General features: G+C 53.6%; 1 protein-coding gene across 3 annotated transcripts in view; it reads right to left on the reverse strand.

The window, feature by feature from the left end:
• Positions 1–17948, reverse strand: part of FAM135B (family with sequence similarity 135 member B) — a 272532-nt gene that overhangs the window by 62989 nt on the left and 191595 nt on the right. For all 3 annotated transcript variants that reach the window (XM_032316553.1, XM_032316555.1, XM_032316554.1), the window contains 2 exons: positions 14647–14820; positions 9929–10055 (listed from right to left, as the gene is read on the reverse strand). In XM_032316553.1, the coding sequence (XP_032172444.1) occupies positions 9929–10055; positions 14647–14820 (301 nt within the window). The remainder of the gene's footprint in view (positions 1–9928; positions 10056–14646; positions 14821–17948) is intronic.

The following is a 17948-nucleotide window of genomic DNA, read 5'->3' on the forward strand; positions in this document are numbered from 1 at the left end:
TGGCTGATATCCGCCCAGCTAGACGGCCAAAAGAACCAAATGAATGATCAGTATTCTCGGTGGAGTTCAACAAGACGCGGTTCAGAGGTTTTGGACTCAGCATTCGGAGGGAAACATCTCATGTTCAGACACGGTTTTTCAAATTCACACAACGCTGGACACAGATCTAACACCTCCCAAAGGGCCTTGGAGACTCGAACTCTGCTTCCCCTCTTAACCACCATCTTGCTAGCACGGCTACATGCAGGGTGCTGCCTGGCCCAGGGACCCCAGGGGGAGTGGGTGCTGCGGGTGAAGCTGATGGTGTTCTGGAGAGCGGCTCCCACCGCTGTGGTGTGTGGAGCCCCAAACGCCCCACCAGGCACCATCTGGGGGCTTCACATCCATGCCCTGCTTGCTCGTCAGTCTTCCTGGGAGCTGAGCCTGCTATACTTAGCACACAGTCTGCAGGTCCCTGCAGGAGACATCTACCCCTCCTCCCCACCGGCCCCGACCTCAGGAGACTCACTCATACCTGTCCCTCTTGCAGTCACTACGTCCCAGGCCAGGGCTGTAGGCTTCATCACATCCCTTAGTTCCCACCCCAGGGCCTCTGCCACAGTACACTTAGCTCAAATACTCTTCCTTTTCCAGGGCCACTGTTAGTCTATAGGTTGCCTTTGTGCTAACCCGAGTTTCTTTCCTCAGTGGATAAACGGGAGAGGAGGAAAGTCCTTCATCTGGATGGACACAGCCCCATGGATGCGCAGCTTGGCGTGTGGAGAGTGGGCAGCATTTCAGCCTCAACTCACCTGCTCCACCAGGTGTCTTTGTGTAGTGTGAAACAGACCCAACTGTACAGGGCAGCCCCCTCTCACCTCTGGCTGTGGCTCGTCCTTCACATCACAGCCTCAATTTCCCTTACTCAGGGAAGCACCTCTGTACCAAAAGCCAGGCCAGCTTCCGCATAACAGCAGCTCCTTGACGTTCGTGACAATATTATTAAGTAAATATTGGTGTGTTTTCTTAAATGTGTACCTTGCGCTTAGCTAAACTCCCAGAGTCTAGCATGCACTACAGGTTAGACACGCAATATGATGCTTACCAAATGAAGGACCAAATACAGATACAGGACACACATCAGCCTCGACATAAGTGTCTGGCTCTCTGGCTTCCACGTTTTCTCCCGTGACCTCCTCCTCACGGGAACGGTACTCAGTTGCCAGCTCTTGAGAGAGTGTGCAATGGAGGCGATTGTCATACGAGTATCTGACAGGCTGCTGGCACGCTAGACAGCATCGAACAGTGACAGCATCTGCCCAAGAGGCCAACTCTCTCTGGTGCCCGGGCGGCACGTGGAGCCCTGACCTCTCAGCTCCTAATCCTCCCGATTTAGACTTCCATGTGACATGACGTGATATCCCTAAGGAGGGCACAGGCAAGAAAATGGCAAAGAGCTCTGGAGACTGGCAGCCCACTCCAAGGGTCCCCAATCCCTTTCCTGCTTAAAACTCTGGTTCCTGAGCAATCCTGTCTGTCATCTGTCCACTTCCTCAAGGTGACAACTGTGATTCATCCCAGGAAAGAAGGGTAAAATGTCCTTGGAGCCATTTAATTGGAAGCCTTGAGATGAATGACTGTGCCCTCGTGAAATGCTTTTAAGGGGAGCAAAGTGATTCATGAAGCAATTATTACATTCAGACAAGACGGCAGAGGTCTGTCCAAAGTGCACATGTAGGAGAGACAAAATAGTGGATTAGGGTAACTGAGTGGTAAAGGAAGGCTTCACAGCACCCATTATCACTGGAGTGGGTTTTGAAGGATAAATAGGAGTTCTCCCAGGGGAAAGAGTGATGAAAGAGGATTAAAGAAGGATATTCTGGGCAGAGAGAAGAGCCAATGTCCTCGTCCTTGACTTAAGTGCTCATTTAAAAAGTGTAAATGGCTAAAGTAGGGTCACCCAAAATGGATGATCTCAACCATTCACACTTTAGCGTGAATCACACTTGCCAATTCTCCTTATTAGAAGCTAGCTCACCCTGAAGCCCCATGACTCACGCCCACCACGTGTGCTTGTTGTTCAAGCTCCTTCTGTTCTACTTCAGTAGGCAGGACACCCATTCTCTCTCCCCTGCCTGCCTCACCTCCGCTTTGCCCAGGCCTCTCCTGCACTTGCTAGTGGACCACTACACCAGCCTGCAGCCCCCTTCTCTGTCCCAGTTCTACCTCTGCCAATTCATCCCAGACAGAGTAGCAGGAAGGACACACCCTCTCACGCCGATCCCCAGCATGTGACATTGCGGTGGCCAAGCAGGTTACAGCGTTCCCAGGATCAGCTCTGGGAGACTTTCCCAGCCCTGTGTCCATCCACGTAGACTCCCTGGAGCGCTCCAATGTGGCACAGCCTTTCCCTCACTGCCCTCTGCTCTGATGCTGCTTCCTCACTGCCCCCCACCCCCCCACAACAGATAATTCATTCCTTTGGGTTCAGATCCGAGCTCTTTCCACCTGGGACGCGTTTCTGGACTGCCTCGCAGTCTTGGGAACCCAGCCCTCCTCTCTGTTTCACTAGCAGACCTCCGGCACCACCAGCAACGGGCTGATTCCTGCGGCGCTAGTGCCTTCCAGGAGCCTGCATGTGTCTCTAGGCTGCCCTTGTCCACTCCAGCACAGAGGCAATCGGATTAAGTCCTCTGTAAAAACATGTTAAGTAAAGCAATAATGGACACTTCAAGGAAAGGACATTCTCTCTTTAAAAAACATTGGGCTAGGAGCGCCCGAGTAGCTCAGTTGGTTAAGCATCAGACCCTTGATTTCGGGTCAGGTCATGATCTCAGGGTTTTGGGACTGAGCCCCGTCTTGAGCTCCATGCAGGGCATGGAGCCTGCTTAGATTCCCTCACTCCCTCTGCATTCTCGCTTCTTTCCCTCTGAAAGCAAAAGCAAAAACAAATAAAAAACGCCAAAGGATTTGGAAGGCCCCTACCAATGACTGGCTTTAGAAAACAAGGGACTTAGGAAACTACGGGTTCGGAGCAAGAGACAGGTACAGATTCAGAGTCCTACATCCCGTTCCCTGAGTAACGTCCCTCCCCGCAGGAAGCTCTCCGTCAGTCACCCCAGGTGGTGACCCCCTCCCTTCTGTGCTCCAGCCAGCCACAGCACTGGAGACAAATGCTGTCCTAACGTGGCTCTCCTGCAACGAAAAATCACTTTTTCAATCTCTTTCCTTGTTCTGGCTAACCCACAGACTCCATGAGGGTAGGTCTGGGGCTGACTTGTTGACGATCGCTCCGCCCGACGGTTAAATGCTCCCACTGTCTCAGTGAGAGCACAAAGCGTGGCTTAGACTCTGGTCCCTCAACCTCAAAGAGGAACCGACGCCAACACACACCCGCTGCCACCCACCTGCTTGGCAGAGAACGTGCCACGCACGGCTACCTGCGCCCATGGGAGGTTTCCCGGTGAGAGCCATTCCAAGGGGACACAAGGCGAATGCCGGATGCACCAGGACCTGCGCATGCATCCCGGCTCCAGGGGGACCAGCTGCCCAACTCCCGGCAACTTATGAATTACTAGAGGACCTCTGTGATGTGAATCTATTCCACAAGCCACGAGGAAGCCCAGTAAAAAACAGCCAGCACAGAGCCCAAGGCATGTAAGGGCTCAACACATTTAGCTGATATAATTATGTTAAATGGTGAATGGGATGTGTGGTGATGTCATCACACCGTCCCTGGGTGGGGGGGACACAAGAGGGGAGACAGGGTGGGGAGAAAGGGATGCTCCAAGGGGGAAATACTTGTTCCCTCCTGAGTCCCAGGCAAACCTTACAGGGTGAACACGTTTCATTCCCCCCTTTAAGAAAAAAAGAAGAAACAGAGGCTCAGAGTGGTCGCATGACTTGCCAAGCTCTCCCACGTTATCCACAGAAGAACTGACCTTAGCCCCGCCAGGTTTCTGTACTTGCCTGGGCACCTTGCTGCCCCTCACCTGGCGACCACTGTCTGTGTTCAGCTGGGTGTCTGCTGCCCACTGAGGACAGGGAAACACAGGACAGTCTGGGAAGGGGTGCTTCTCCCTATCCTGGCCACCTGACATCCCCCTGTGCCTAGCAACTCCGGAGCAGAGGAAGGCCTCCGAAGGCAGGCGATGTGGAATACAGGCCTTTTTCATGCCCGTGAGCAGAATGGTGCATAAATAAACAATACTGTAAACTTTTGCATGAAAAGTCCATTTTCAGAGCTTTATAGTTTTGTGTGGAAATGACCCACGGAATGTCACGGGATTCACACGCCCATGAAAGCAGCGGGCTGGAGAGCCCAAGCCTGTCATCGCTGTTCGCTGGAGAGCGACTTGCTATTTGTTTTGCAAGATTTTAGTAAATCAGATAACCGTTTAAATGAGAAAGCTTTCAACTATTTAATTCTGGTGGAGAGAGTAAGTACAATAGTGCTTGAGCTCTTAATTCCTGAAACAGCAGACATCATTAAACGCATTTTTAAAAACCATAAAACAGGTTTTTCTTTAAATGACCGTTGTGTGTTCCCGGTGACCTCTGATTCTTCCCCAGGTAATTAACCTTAGAACATGTCGCTCACAGATTTTGAACAATCGTTCCTCTGCACCCAACTGTCCCCCCGTGCGGAAGCATGAAGAGCTCACTCCCCGGGCAGGCGTCCCGCTGGGGAAAGGAGCCGCCGTAAAGGACGGGGTCAAACAGGGAGCCGGGTTCTAGGTGTGCACCTGCCCCCCTCGGGGGGAGTTGTCCGCGTGTACTGGGCTCTGCTTCCTCATGTCTGTCATCGGGAAGTAAAAATGGGGACTAATCGTCATCGCTCCCAGAGTCGAATTACGCCTTTTGTGGGCCCCAAGCGCTTTTCATCTGTTAGAAAATACATTTAAAATTCTATTTTCATGACTGCATTGATAGAATTCCCTATCATCTAGCTGGCTAGCTAGCTCGCTGTCCACACACACTCCATTTTGATTTTACAAGACAATAGAACATTCTGCCGGTCCCCAAAGTGTTGTGATCGCTGGGTCCTGGGTCGGCTATGTCTGAGGGCTAAGTCGGCAGCGGTCACCCCCATACAGGATCGAGAACCTAAAGCTGCACCATCTCCTTCATCCGCACCTCCAACACCAAGTGAGCACCACAGTTTGCCAGAAACTCGACCGGGCACCGAGGGCTACAGAAATGAAGAGGCCCTCCAGGCGTGGGGGGCTGAGGCCGCCATTCCCATACGTGCTGCGTCACCAACTCCTCGTCCTGTCCCCGAGACATCGTAGGCACTTGACGGATATCTGACGAGTGAACGGACCAAAGGCAGCATCTCTGCTCACAGAGACACGCCAGAGGTAAAGTAATGATGTGTTCCCAGATAATGACTGTCTGGCCCTTCTCTACGGGACTTCAGGTCCTCGTGGAAGGAATACGAGGATGTTTACGATGGCGAGCAAGGGTAAACTTACAGCAAGGGCGAAGTACAAAGAACCAAATAAAAATGGAGGCAGAGGGCTGAAGAGAGGAGCACGCCCAGGACGTGGGAGACATCAGCCTGGGTGTCGGCTGTGCCTCAGCCTCCCACCCAGCCCCACCTGACACGGACCTGCCTTGGGCAGGAGGCCGTCGCCACACGAGCCACACGAGCGGGGAAGGCTTTTGTAAAGCTCCGCACTCCGTGCCCCTGTGCCGTGGAAGTGTTACTGCCTTCCAGGATGAGGCGGTTGTACAATTCTCTGCAACCCATCTTAGAAGGGAGATGGCCCCAGAGCCACAATCTAGAATATTCTCCCAATGATGTGCCCCTGGGTCTGGAAAGCACATTCTAAGTCACGCTGAGGATGGAAGGGCTCCACTCTGATGGCCAATACCTTTGCCTCAGGCACATTCACCTGCGCGGCACGGCTCCTGCAGTTTCCACGGGTGAGGCAGGGCCGGGGGGCTCCAAGTGCCGGCTAGAACCCACGTGCTGGAAGGGGACATGCCCACAGTCTACCTCAAGGGGTTTGGTTCTCTTGCTTTCAGATGTTCTCGGATTCTGTGGTTGCTGACCTGTTCCATAGTCACAGGAAATAACCCCTAGGAATCAATCTGTGTGTGTCGGTGTGTGTGAGTGTGTGTACACATACACACGTCCTCCTGGTTCTGTTTCTCTGGAGACTCTGGACGAAGAAATCAATCATGGCCCCAGCGGCACCATACAGTGACCGGGGTATCACAGGGAAAACAGCAGAGAAAGCACTGGGAGGTGTGGGGGGACAGCACGATGTCATCCAATCCTCTTTATACACCTGGGGAAACTGAGACCCAGAGAGGGTGAGTGTCTGACTCAAGGTCACACAGCAGGTTAGTGCTGAAAGCCAAGAACAAAACCACACCTCAAGCCCTCCCTTCAGTGTCCTCCTCACAGACCGCGTGGAGGCTCTTGAAGTAACGTTCAATTTAATTATGTGAGTAAACAGAAAGAAAAATAATCCAACAGAGGGTTTTACTGAGCACTTTGTGCCTGGCTCTACGCTCCAGGCTTTAATATGCTTATTTCATTTAATCTTCTCAGCAACCCGGCAAGGTGGGCATTAGTGTCCCTTTTTGACAGATAAGCTGCAAATCAGAGAGGGAAAGTAATTCCCGCGGGGCAAAGCCGCTGGCTTGCGATGGGGAGGGGCTCTGAGCTGCCGCTGCAAAGCCGAGGCCCCAGCTCCCGGGGTCATCGGGAAAGAGTGTGGCTGCAGCAGGAGGGGGCCGGATCCCAGCCGGCGGGAAGGGGACCCTGGCCTCCCGCGGTTTTTCATGCGGTCAGCTCCTTTCGCTCTGCAACTCTGGTTTCTGCAAACGTCTTTGCCCAGAAAGGCTTATTCGGAAGGGAACACCTGGTGTCTAACTCTTCCAGCTGATGCCGCGGTGTGCGTGGACCCCCAGGCTATTTGCTAATGCACTGGGCTTCTTGGGGATTTGGATGTACGGCTCCTAGGGGAGGACGGGGGAGTGGATTTTGTTCTCTGCCTGGCAGCCCTTGCCTGGTGGGAAGGCACGGGGTGGGTGCACAGCACTGAGCCCACATAATTGGATGGGACCCAAATGGAAAATACACAGGAAGAGAATCAGGTCCCGAAAATAACCCATTGAGCTCAAAGCTGCATGAGCAAGTTCACTGCTGAGCACCCACAAATAAGCTATTTTATCTGACTCTTGTAAAAGACAGGGCTGTCTTCTTTGACACACATCCCCAAAAATAGCCAAGAAAAGAAATAGAAGGGGGAAAAACTATACTGTATCAGGCGCCTGCTAGGGGTTTATTTTTGTACTGCCTTTAGACATATTACCTCCTGAGATCCTCTCTAAAGGCAGGTATTATCCCATTCTCAGGTTGAGAACTTGCATTTCCAAGGGTGAGTGAAAGCCTGCCTGGTCCCAGGGCTCCGAGGAGCACAGCAGGTGTCCGACACCTTAATCTTCTCTCTCCCGAGTCACACCGTCTCCAGGGCAGGGATCCAGCTGGGTCACACTCAGTCTCTTGGATGCCATAGTCAGTGCACCTTGCCCCAGCCTGCCCCAGCCTGCCCCAGCTCTAGGGCTCTGCACAGTCTCCAAGGCAGCTCCGCAAGGTGCTGGACCTGGACATGTGACGCTGAGTAAGCTGGCTTCTATCCCCAGCCACTCGGACCCGCGGGGAGGAGGGACAGAGATGCCTAGAGTTGAGCGTGAAAGAAACATCTAGGAGAGAAAACAAAGACTAGGAAATCCGAGAGAGCTCCTCAGATGGTGGCACCTGAACGAGGCATCAGAGGATGTGCGTTAGAGTTCCTTATGGGACACTGTATCATAATTGCCCTCATAACCTCCTGTGGACCTAGCAAAGGCCATGTCTTGGAATATGTGTTAGAAATGCTTTGAATTGATGTGGAAACTCTGATATTCCCTCATGTCCTATGCCACATTATAGAAAATGTCAGACAATGGTCCGAGCTGGAGATATTCAGGTAGATCTGCCGGGGACGCTCTGGGGACACACTTGCGGGGACTGAGGAAGAGAGAGGACCCAGCTGAGGGGGCAGTGGAGGTGTGAGGTGGTCAAAGCCAAGGTTTCGGTCCACCCAAGGGGAGTCTGGAGCCGGGCCTGGCTCTCAGCACGGGGTCAGGGTTGGTCCAGGGAAGCACGAAGCGTCCACTCATGACAAGGCATCCGTGTGTGGCCGTGGGGACGCAGAGAGGGAGCAGGAAGTCCCTGACTTCCACTCCTTCCCAATCCCATGCGGGAGCCCTTGAAGTCATGGTGTGCAGGATATAATGCAGACACGCCACTCCCCAACCCCAGGCTGCCTGGCCCCCGCCTTCCGCTACCTTCTTACTATTTGCTGGGTCCACCGTCAAAGATGAGGATGTGGTTCCTAGAGTCTGAGCAGCTGCCTGAGGTCCTACATCTACAGGTCACTGGAGACCATCTTCCAGAAAGTTCTATCGCATGGAGCCCTGGGTGTTTTATGCAAACAATGAATCACGGAACACTGCATCAAAAGCTAATGATGTTCTGTATGCTGGCTAAGATAACATAATACAAAAAAATTATAAGAAACATAAAATAAATGGAGATAATCTTCCAAAAAAAAAAAAAAAAAGAAAGAAAAAAGAAAGGAAGGAAGGAAAGAAAGAAGGAAAGTTCTATTTGGCTTTAAGGTCTGCTCCTTCTGGGCACAGAACCCTGTCCTGGTCTGGGTCCCCTGTCACGCAGGAGGGTTGGCAGCCCACTCCTCAGCTTCTCCTGTGACACAGAGGCTTGGCCCAGATGGACGCATGACTGCCGGCCAGGCCAGGACACGCTTCTGCAGCCAGGCCTCCTGGCTGGGGCTCAGGCTGGGAGAGCTGACCTCACAGGAGAGCCAGCCAAGTCCAGGCCCCGCTAGACCGGGCACCAGGAGCAGGGGGCAGGGCTGCACAGGACAGCGTGGACCCCCTTTGGCAGCAGGGGGTGGGCAGGCTGAGTACGGAGTGGCCCTCCTGACGTGGATGCGCGTCACCCGACCCGCGAGGAATCGGAGTGGGAGAATGTCCTCTGTCTGCCTGCCTTCCGGCTGGGACACCAGTGTTCTCCTGTCTGCACACTGGACCTCAGGCTGTACACTGGACCTCAGGCTGCACACTGGACCTCAGGCTGCACACTGGACCTCAGCCCACCACCGGCTCAGCTCTGCCGGGTCCCCAGCCGGCAGGGGACAGGTCTCCAACATCATGTGAGCCAATACTTCTCAACAGATCTCTTTATATTCTCACGTCGTATATACATAAATATGTCAATGTCATTGGAAATACTATAATCCATTTTTCCACCTCTCTATCTCTTGCTGGTTCCGTCTCTCCAGGGAAGCCAGACTCACACGGACTGGTCCTTTCTGAACAGGTCCCTGATAAAAATAATCCTGTGTCGGCTCAGGAGAGATACAGGCAGCGATGCTGCGTGTGGCCAAAGACATGCACCTCACAGAGCGTAAGGATGGGTGGTTGATGGGAAGGTCGGGGTGTGCATATTTGCTGAGCCCCTACTGAGTATAAGCTCCGGGCTAGGAATTTTACCTTCATGATAGCAACAGCTACACACGCCGCCCCAGAAGATAATTACGTTTCCATGACCTCACCCGGCGGGAGGCAAACGGAGGCCCAGAAAAGTGAGCAAGACAGGGACGGAACCGGGGTCTGAAAGCAGTTCAAGGCCAAGGGACTTTCCAGGTTCCCACACGGTCCAAGGGAAAGCCCTCACAACACGGCCTCACGGGGGACCACCCAGAAGAGATGTGTGTGGGGACCCTGGGGCCGGTGTCTGCCCCAGAGCCTGGCATTGGCGATATGTTTTACAAAAGGCAGGAATGGATGGACAGGAGAGCGGAAGGGACACACACCACACCTACAGAACTGAGGGTGGCCTTGAGGCCACATCCCGTGTGGACCTTACCTCCGAAGAAGTCGGCTTGCAGTATCCCGCTCCGAAGACCAGGTTTTCCAGAGAGAGGCTGGACTGCTCTGGTCCCGTGTCTGGCCCGCCTTTACCAAGCCAGGAGCCTCTTCCCGGACGGGTAAAACTGAAAGGCAGGGGGTGGAAGAGGAGAAAGACAGTGTGAAGAAAGGCGTGAGGCTATGAGCTCAGCCCCCTGGGGCCATTAGTGGGGCGTTGTGACATTAGCCATTTAGAAGTAGGTGGCCCCCCCGCCCCCAGGATGCCGCCCCGACAAGGCAGCACAATTGCCGTGAGATCCTGGGAGGTAAAACGGCACACGTCCTGCTCTGTGGACGAAGGGATACGCCTGATGGCCAACCACGTGCCTGCTGAGAGCTCCCAGGCCACGGGACTGGAGGGGCAGGCGGGTGGGCTCCAGGCCAGAAGGACGGGGGTTCCATCTGCTCCAGTCTGGGTCCTGCTTCTACGTCGGGGCACAGTCCGGGGTGAGCTCCTCCAGCCCTGCCCCTCCCTGAGCCTCCGTCTGTCCTCCCGTAGAGGAAGGGGCGACGACACCCCCCTCCGGCGCAGGTGCTCAAGAAATAATCCTGGAAGGATTTAGTCCAACCTTCCTGCTTAACATCCTGACAGGGAACGAAAGCTCCCATTATATTTCCGCTTAATTCATTTATGCAAATATGTACCAGGCGCACGCCCCGCAGCGGGCAGAACGTTAGGCGGCAGGGGGGCCGGAGGACGCAGCCGTGGCCCTCTCTGCAGAGATGTTTCGGTCTAGGAGGGACGCGGAGGGGACAGGATGAAGGCGGGCTCGGCGCAGTGAGCACAGAGAGCACTCATAAAGCCAGCTGGGCGGAGGAGGACGAGCTGGAGGTGATCCGCACGGAGAAGGGCCCGGAGGTTAGAGGCCGCCAGTGAGGCTGGTGCTCCCAGGCTCCAAGCCCAGCAGAGCTCCCAGAAGCTACATGACATGGGTACGTTTTTAGCCTCTGGGTGCTTCTGAAGGTGGGAAAGGTGGGTCCCAGCACTTTCCCCAGGGGCTCTAAGGGTCCCTGAGCGTAGCCCAAAGTGGCTTCAAGGACAGCATCAGGCAAAAAGTCACGATTCCATAAATGCTCCAGCTGCTGTCCATAATACCACAAATGCAATAAACTCTCACACCATGGTGACTGTCTACATGGCTTTTGTGGAAACACCACAAATATTAATGCATGTAACGTAATCATTACCCTGATTTGTTTGGAACTGCCATTTAAAGCAAATGCACAGACTACAAACGGATAAAGGGAACATTGCCAAAAAACAGAGAATGTGTGCGTGAGCTGTGACGCTCACGACACCTTTGGGGACAGACGGCCAATTCATAACGGGAAGGACTGGTTATTTCACTTAACGGTGGGCTTGATCAGCTTTTCCAACGGATCGAATCCCTCCCATGAGATCCAGCTCTCCTCATGTAAGGTGCAAAAATCAGGTTCTCTTCGGGGTGTTTCAGCAAAGGCAGAAGGTCTTTTGAGGTTAAATTTTAATCGCACACCTGCTTCTTCCTGACTAGATTTCACTGATGCTGTGAAACTCACTTTTCTGGAAAAAATAAACTCGAGTTCTCCCTATTTGACAGGTATTTCCCTTCGTTTTAAAGGGTTCCCTCTGTTCCCAGCCACTGTGAGTGAACTAATAGAAATCCTTCCTATAAAATCCAGAGAACAGAAGACAGTTCTATTTTTACCCCCATCCCGGGAGGAGCCAGGCTCTGGCGCGGGGTGGCTCTGTGTGCTCCTCTCGGCCGCGTCTGATTTGCAAGGAGCTCGTTCTGTCAGAAGGTTACATTTTCTACAAGGAGTTTCCAGATCCCAGGTCCTTGTTAGATAGCATCAGTGCTCCCAGCAGCAAGAGGAGGGACCCCTGCTTTTCACTGTGAGCACTCAATCTCCTAGCGGGACCCTAGCGTGTCCTCCTGCCTCTACCCTGATGTCACTCCCAGCCTAGCCCACTCTGGCCACTGGAGGGATCTTCACGAAACAGGCTCTATCAAGGGAGGCTCTTGCTCAAAACCTTCCCTGCCTCTCTCTTAGACAGTAAACAGATTCTCAGTTCTGTACCATGTCATTAGCTACACCGCTAAATGTCACCTTTACCCTCCCCAGTTTATTTCTCGATGTCACAATCTCTGATCCCCTGGGTCCAGCTCAAAGGCTGGTTCTTCTCTAAAGCTGGTCCTGGTTTCCCCAGAGCAGAACTACTTCTTCCCCACGCTTACAGTTTGCTCGGCTCAGTATGTGCTTATGAGGTGTTGGCCAGGGGGCCGAGATCAGGGCCTGCAACATGGTAGACACTGCCAGGATAAGAATCCGCTAAAGGCATGGCCCAGGGTTCTCTGTGTACGATCTCATTTAATCCTCCTGAGACCCTCCTGGCATGCACTGAGGCAGAAGCTCGGGGAACGGAAGTCACTTGCTGGAGTTGACAGGCTTTATCAGCAGGAGGCTCAGGACAGAACCTGGGACCCTCCTGCCGCAGAGCCGACTTTGAACGCCGTCATACACCGTGCTCCCAACATGGGTTACACAGTGAACTGGATTGAGGTACTTAAGATGTCTCTGCCTCGCCAGGCTCCAGGACTTTCAGGGTCCCGGATGCAAACTGTTCATCCCAGAGCTTCTTGGCCCGGCCTTTCCAGAAACGACTAAAGCTTAGGGCGCCCACCGTGACCGAGCCCGCGTTCACCACGTGCGGCACATGATGTGAGCTTCGTCTCGTGGTACCCGCTTCGTTTCTGTTGGGTTCAGAACCCTACTCATTTCTTAAGTTCGCTCCTTCCTTCCTCCCTCCGATTCTCCCGTTCCTATTTTGATGTGGAAACTCTTAGAGGTTAGATACCTCTCTGGGGACCCCCAGAAAGTAACTGGAGGTCCCAGACATCAGGAGCTCAGTCTCTGGGACTCAGAACAGCCTGCAGGGTGCTCTGCTTTCCCAGCCGGGCTCTCGGCTCACCTTCAGGGGTGGACCTTCAGGGCTGGCGACTCACACCGCACCGCCGGCCATCCACCCTGCATCCTTGACAGCAGACGGACTGTGACCTCGTGTCTGCACCAAGGCCACTCTCCGCCGAGCCGCAGAGAGAGCGCATAGCTGGCGGTGGGCAGCCTTGCAGGGCCTTCATACCGTCTCATCTGCTGCTTTCTGGACTTTGCCTCCTGTGATTTCCCAAAGTTGGGTCTGCTTTCCTTTGCTTCCGCCATGTTTTCTGTCCAACTCTGCTCAGCGTCTGCCGTAGGATAACGCCATCCAAGCCGAGGGGCCCCTCCATTTGATTCTGCATTCTCGGAGGGAAGCGTCTTTAGCAAGGACTCCTTGGTCTACTGGGTGGGTCTTAACACCACTCCTGGGGCACAGCAGGCCTCCAGTATAGGTGCTGAGAAGGAACGATAGGTATTCCCATGGGCTCCCTTCCGGAGGGCTAGTTTCCATGAAGGAGCTCAATCCGTGATGGGCAGGAGAAGGTCACACTTGTTCACGCTTGCCAGCAGGGCCAAGGGGCCAGGCACTCCACACACACAGCCCACGACGTCAGCTCTCTCCACCTCCAGTGTCCTTGGCTCCATTCATGGGCCCTAAGCTAAAAACCACCCCCCAAAGACTCTCCCCAGTTCAAAACCCAATGCTGCTCAAGGCCCACCCTGTGCAGGGCTCCCTTTGCTCTCAGAAACTAAGCTTTTTAGTCCACTGAGCTTTTCTATCTCCGGCCAACATTTCTTGACTTGGGAATTATTGTTGACTTGATACATAGGCACCCCGTCTACCATTCAAGGTCAGTGTCTGAATTAAACCCATCAGCAAACACAACCCAGGATGGAGCTTGGCCAAGAAGCCCAGGGACTGAGTGAAGGTCTCCAGGGGCAGCATCTCCTGGCCATGGCACCTGGCCAGGATCCGGGTTCCTCCTTCCCTATTCACTGACCCCAACCTGGGCCTCACCCAACAATAATCACTGGGGACTGCAGTGTTCCCCACAGGCATTTTAACTCCCAGTGCAGAGAAGCTGTCCTGAGAAGGGACCCTGGAAGGTTAGCTCTTTCCCAGGACTCCAGTCTATAAGATTCTCTCTGTGAATATCCCTTTGAACACCCGAGCAACTCATGCCCGTGAGCAGGGGCAAGGTTTCGAAGGAACCTGGCGTATGTCTGGCCATGCCAGGCACACAACAAGGTACCAGCTCTATTCTTCCAACTGTGGCATTTCTGAAACCTCAGGGTCCTGCTTTGGAACAAACAGCAAGCCCGGGAGGGGCCAGCAGACAGAGCCCCTGCCCCGGGCTAGGCCGCATCCTCTTCTGCGCTTGAGCCGTATGAGGGCTCCTGGCTTAGTGATGAAGACAGTGTGTCTCAGGGACATGCGGAGACTTCTCAGCCAAGGCATCATTAGAATAAGCAAAGCCCGGCACGGGGTCCAGGTATGATCCACTGCTGGCAGGTTTTCAGCCCCTGGCTCCCTGCCCGTGCACCCCTGAGTCCCAATGCCTTCCCCTACCCCGCTCACCTCACCCCAACTCCTGAGGGAGGCCCAGAGCCTTGACAGTCAGCTTGGGAGAAGCTCCTGTGGTCGGCCCGGCGAACCCCAGCCAGGCCAGAGCCCCCCAGCTGCCCCGGGGATGGAGTGTAACAAGAAAGGCAGAGGGGTGCCCCTGCACCTCCGGGATCATGGTCATCGCTTCCTACCTGATCAAGGGCTGCTGCAGGGCCACGAGGGCGGCGTGGATGGTCACCGAGATGACTGACAGGTGGAAGTAGTCGAACATGACGGGGACCTGGTGGTGCAGACCCCTCCAGGCGTGGAAGTGTAGGCCGAGTGTGCGGCTGCTGATCAGGGGGGCCCCCGCCACGTCCCTCAGCCTGGAAGGCAAGCGAGTGCGTGCCCCTGAGTGACGGCGGGCCGGCCCTGCTGTCACTCACACAGGTCTGCATGACAGCCTCTCCCCGGGCCCACCACCACGCGCACATCATCTTAGTCAATCCCTACAATCACCCTGTCTAGTAGAAATCATTTCTCCTGTGATTGGCAGATGAAGAAACCCCGTGTCCAAGAAGAAAAAGAAGTCAGGAGGCATCACACAGCGATTTCTCTCTCTCGGCAGCCCAGGGGCTCCAAGGCGTGGACACCAAGCCCCCTGCCAGGCCAGTGATGGAGACACACTCAGACCCTTCCCAGGGCTCATCTCAACAGAGAAGCCGTCCATGGTCTCCCTCCCCGACTATTCCTCCCCCCCTGCTCCTCCCCCTCCCCCGCTGCTGCTCCCCCTCCCCCGCTGCTCCTCCCCCCCCCTCCCCCCCCGCTGCTGCTCCTCCCCCTCCCCCGCTGCTCCTCCCCCTCCCCCACTGCTCCTCCCCCTCCCCCCGCTGCTCCTCCCCCTCCCCCGCTGCTCCTCCCCCTCCCCCGCTGCTCCCCCCCCCCCCCCCCCCCCCGCTGCTGCTCCTCCCCCTCCCCCGCTGCTCCTCCCCTCCCCCCGCTGCTCCTCCCCCTCCCCCGCTGCTCCTCCCCCTCCCCCCACATGCAGGAAAGCACTTCCTTTCTAAGTTTGTGCTCTCTACTAGATCTCTAGCTCCTAAGGCCCGGAAATGTGACTAATCAGCCTTTCTATCCCCAACACCTAGCATCTTATCCTGCACACTACAGAAGCTGGCCCAGTGTTTGCTTACTGAAGAGAATAACTGTCTGGCCAAAGGAGTGTATGAGTCCCTAAGCATACCGATTAAATAGTCTGACCACTTTTATCATGGATTCCTCAACCTTTGTTCTAGCATTTTGTCCTTGGTGCCTGTCTGATTCCCAAGAGACGAACTGGCTGGTAGGCAAGGTCCAACAGAGCCTCTGGTGACAAAAATAGGGTTGCTTCTTCTCTAAATAAAATTCCTCCAGTGCTAATCTCAAGCTCTGGAAACTAATCCCTCAGGTTCTCCAAGTTTCTCTGAGCCAGAGCACTTGGGAAGCCTGGATGGACATGAGTAGAGCAGAAGCTCAGGGAATAGTCAGGGACAAACTTCTCCTTCCCCCATGATGGGGAAATGAGACACAGAGAGGGCAAGGGCAGCAAACTTCCAGGACCTGCCCCAACGCTGCTTCCTGGAATCTTTGCTGCTTATGCCTTGTGTGCAAAGGAAAGCCAAACACCCAAATCACAGCAGCCCCGTGTGACTCCAGGAACAGACCACAAACAGGGCCTCCTCTCTTCCTCAGGAGAAGCATGGTTTGGAAGGGGCCAGGAGGATCCTCCTGAGCCTCCGAAAGTCATTAACATTTATAGTCCCTTTGATTCTGAGAACAATGTACTGAGGGTTTACCATGAACGGAATCCAGTGCTTTTCCCTTAACCCACATGATGATCCTGTGAGGATCATTCCGTCTACAGACAAGGAAGTAAAGCCAACATGAGTGAACCGCCTGCTGCCAGGTCCTAAGGCAGAACCAGAATGCCAGACCCACATTCATCTGACCACGCAGTCCGTTCTGTACTACCGGACTGTATTGGAATCCATTCATACACAGGCTTGTGGGAATCCCAGAGATATTCTTAGGCTAGAACAATAGAGGGGAAGTACATGTCAGGGTAGTGAAGGTGTCAAACACGTGAAAAAAGAATTTAAGTCACATTAATCCGAGTAAAGACCTCAGAATAAAGGAGGTGATAGCTGTTTTGTGCTCTAAAATGTGGCTAGAACCAATCAATGGAGATAAAAATCAGTCCATAGTGGTTTCAGTGTAGAAAGGAGGGAGGTAAACTGGAGAGCACGGAGCGGAGAGTGTCTGCATTTATATAAAGGAACTTAAAAAAATAAAATAAAAAGCCCAGAACATAGAGAAAGAGCCCTGATATTTAATGGGAGATGAAGAGATGACTTTATCAAAAAGTCTTGTTTACCTGATCTTAAAGGGTCAAGCTGACTGAGAATTTTTCTAAGTAGTTGCACGGACTAAAATCCAGGGGAACGGAGGGAAGGCACACAAAAAGGACTTGTTGCTTAAATAAAGAAGAATCTCCTCATAGGCAGAATTGCCCAGGGACAGAATGGGATCTAATGGGCAGGAGTGAGTTCCCTGTCCCTTCGCAGGCGTATGCTCGTGAACCTTCACAGTGTAGCAGGTGCGAGCCCGAGGGAAGACGAGAGAGGCTGATCTTGACTTTGGGGATGGGATAACCGTCTGTCGGGGTGTGGGGGGGTGCTGTCCTGCGCCCTGTAGGATCTTCACTGGCATCCAGGGACTCTATCCATCACGTTCAAGTAGCAGCACCCTGTGCGTAACAACCAAAAATGTCTCCAGATGTTGCCCAAATGTCCCTGGGGACAGAATCGCCCTGCCCACAGTGAACCACTGGAGGAGATGGGGGTCATGAGACCTTCGAAATCCCTGACATTGTACACGGTGCTTCTCCAACTGGTCTCCACTATGGTCTACATGGTTCTAAAGAAGCCTCTGCCTGGGTCATGTTTCAAAGTTAATATGTGTCCCCAGGATGTGCTACAGACATTGTCTCATCCTTAAACCCAATTTATGAAAATGAAAAAATATGGCATTAGAAATTTCGCCAGCCTCTTGCTTCCTGTTCCTCTTAGCTAAACGTATACTCCATGAAGCCCCCTTGTTATGATTGTGATTAAGTGCTCTGTGTTGCCGAGAGGAAGGGACATAGGGAACCCTGGACCCGTGTGCATCTAGGAAGCCACAAGGAGGAAGAAGACATTGATTAGGCTGGCCACACACTTGAGATGTTGTCTCTGTTAATCTTCATAACAGACTCATGAGGAACTAATTGTATAATAATGTCCATTTCATAAATGAGGCTGCTGAGATGTAGGAACGTTCTGAGACTTGACCAGCATCTCGTGGTTGATGAGCACAGAGTGTGAGATGTTGAATTTCATGCGCTTTGTGTCCCTTTCCGTTAACCACTCTTTTGATGGCAAGATGGTCTCAATTCCTGGGTCTACCATGGCTATCATTCAGGCTGCCTGGTGGGATGCAG

This window comes from Mustela erminea, chromosome 16, assembly GCF_009829155.1.
Source record: "Mustela erminea isolate mMusErm1 chromosome 16, mMusErm1.Pri, whole genome shotgun sequence".
NCBI lineage: Eukaryota > Metazoa > Chordata > Mammalia > Carnivora > Mustelidae > Mustela > Mustela erminea.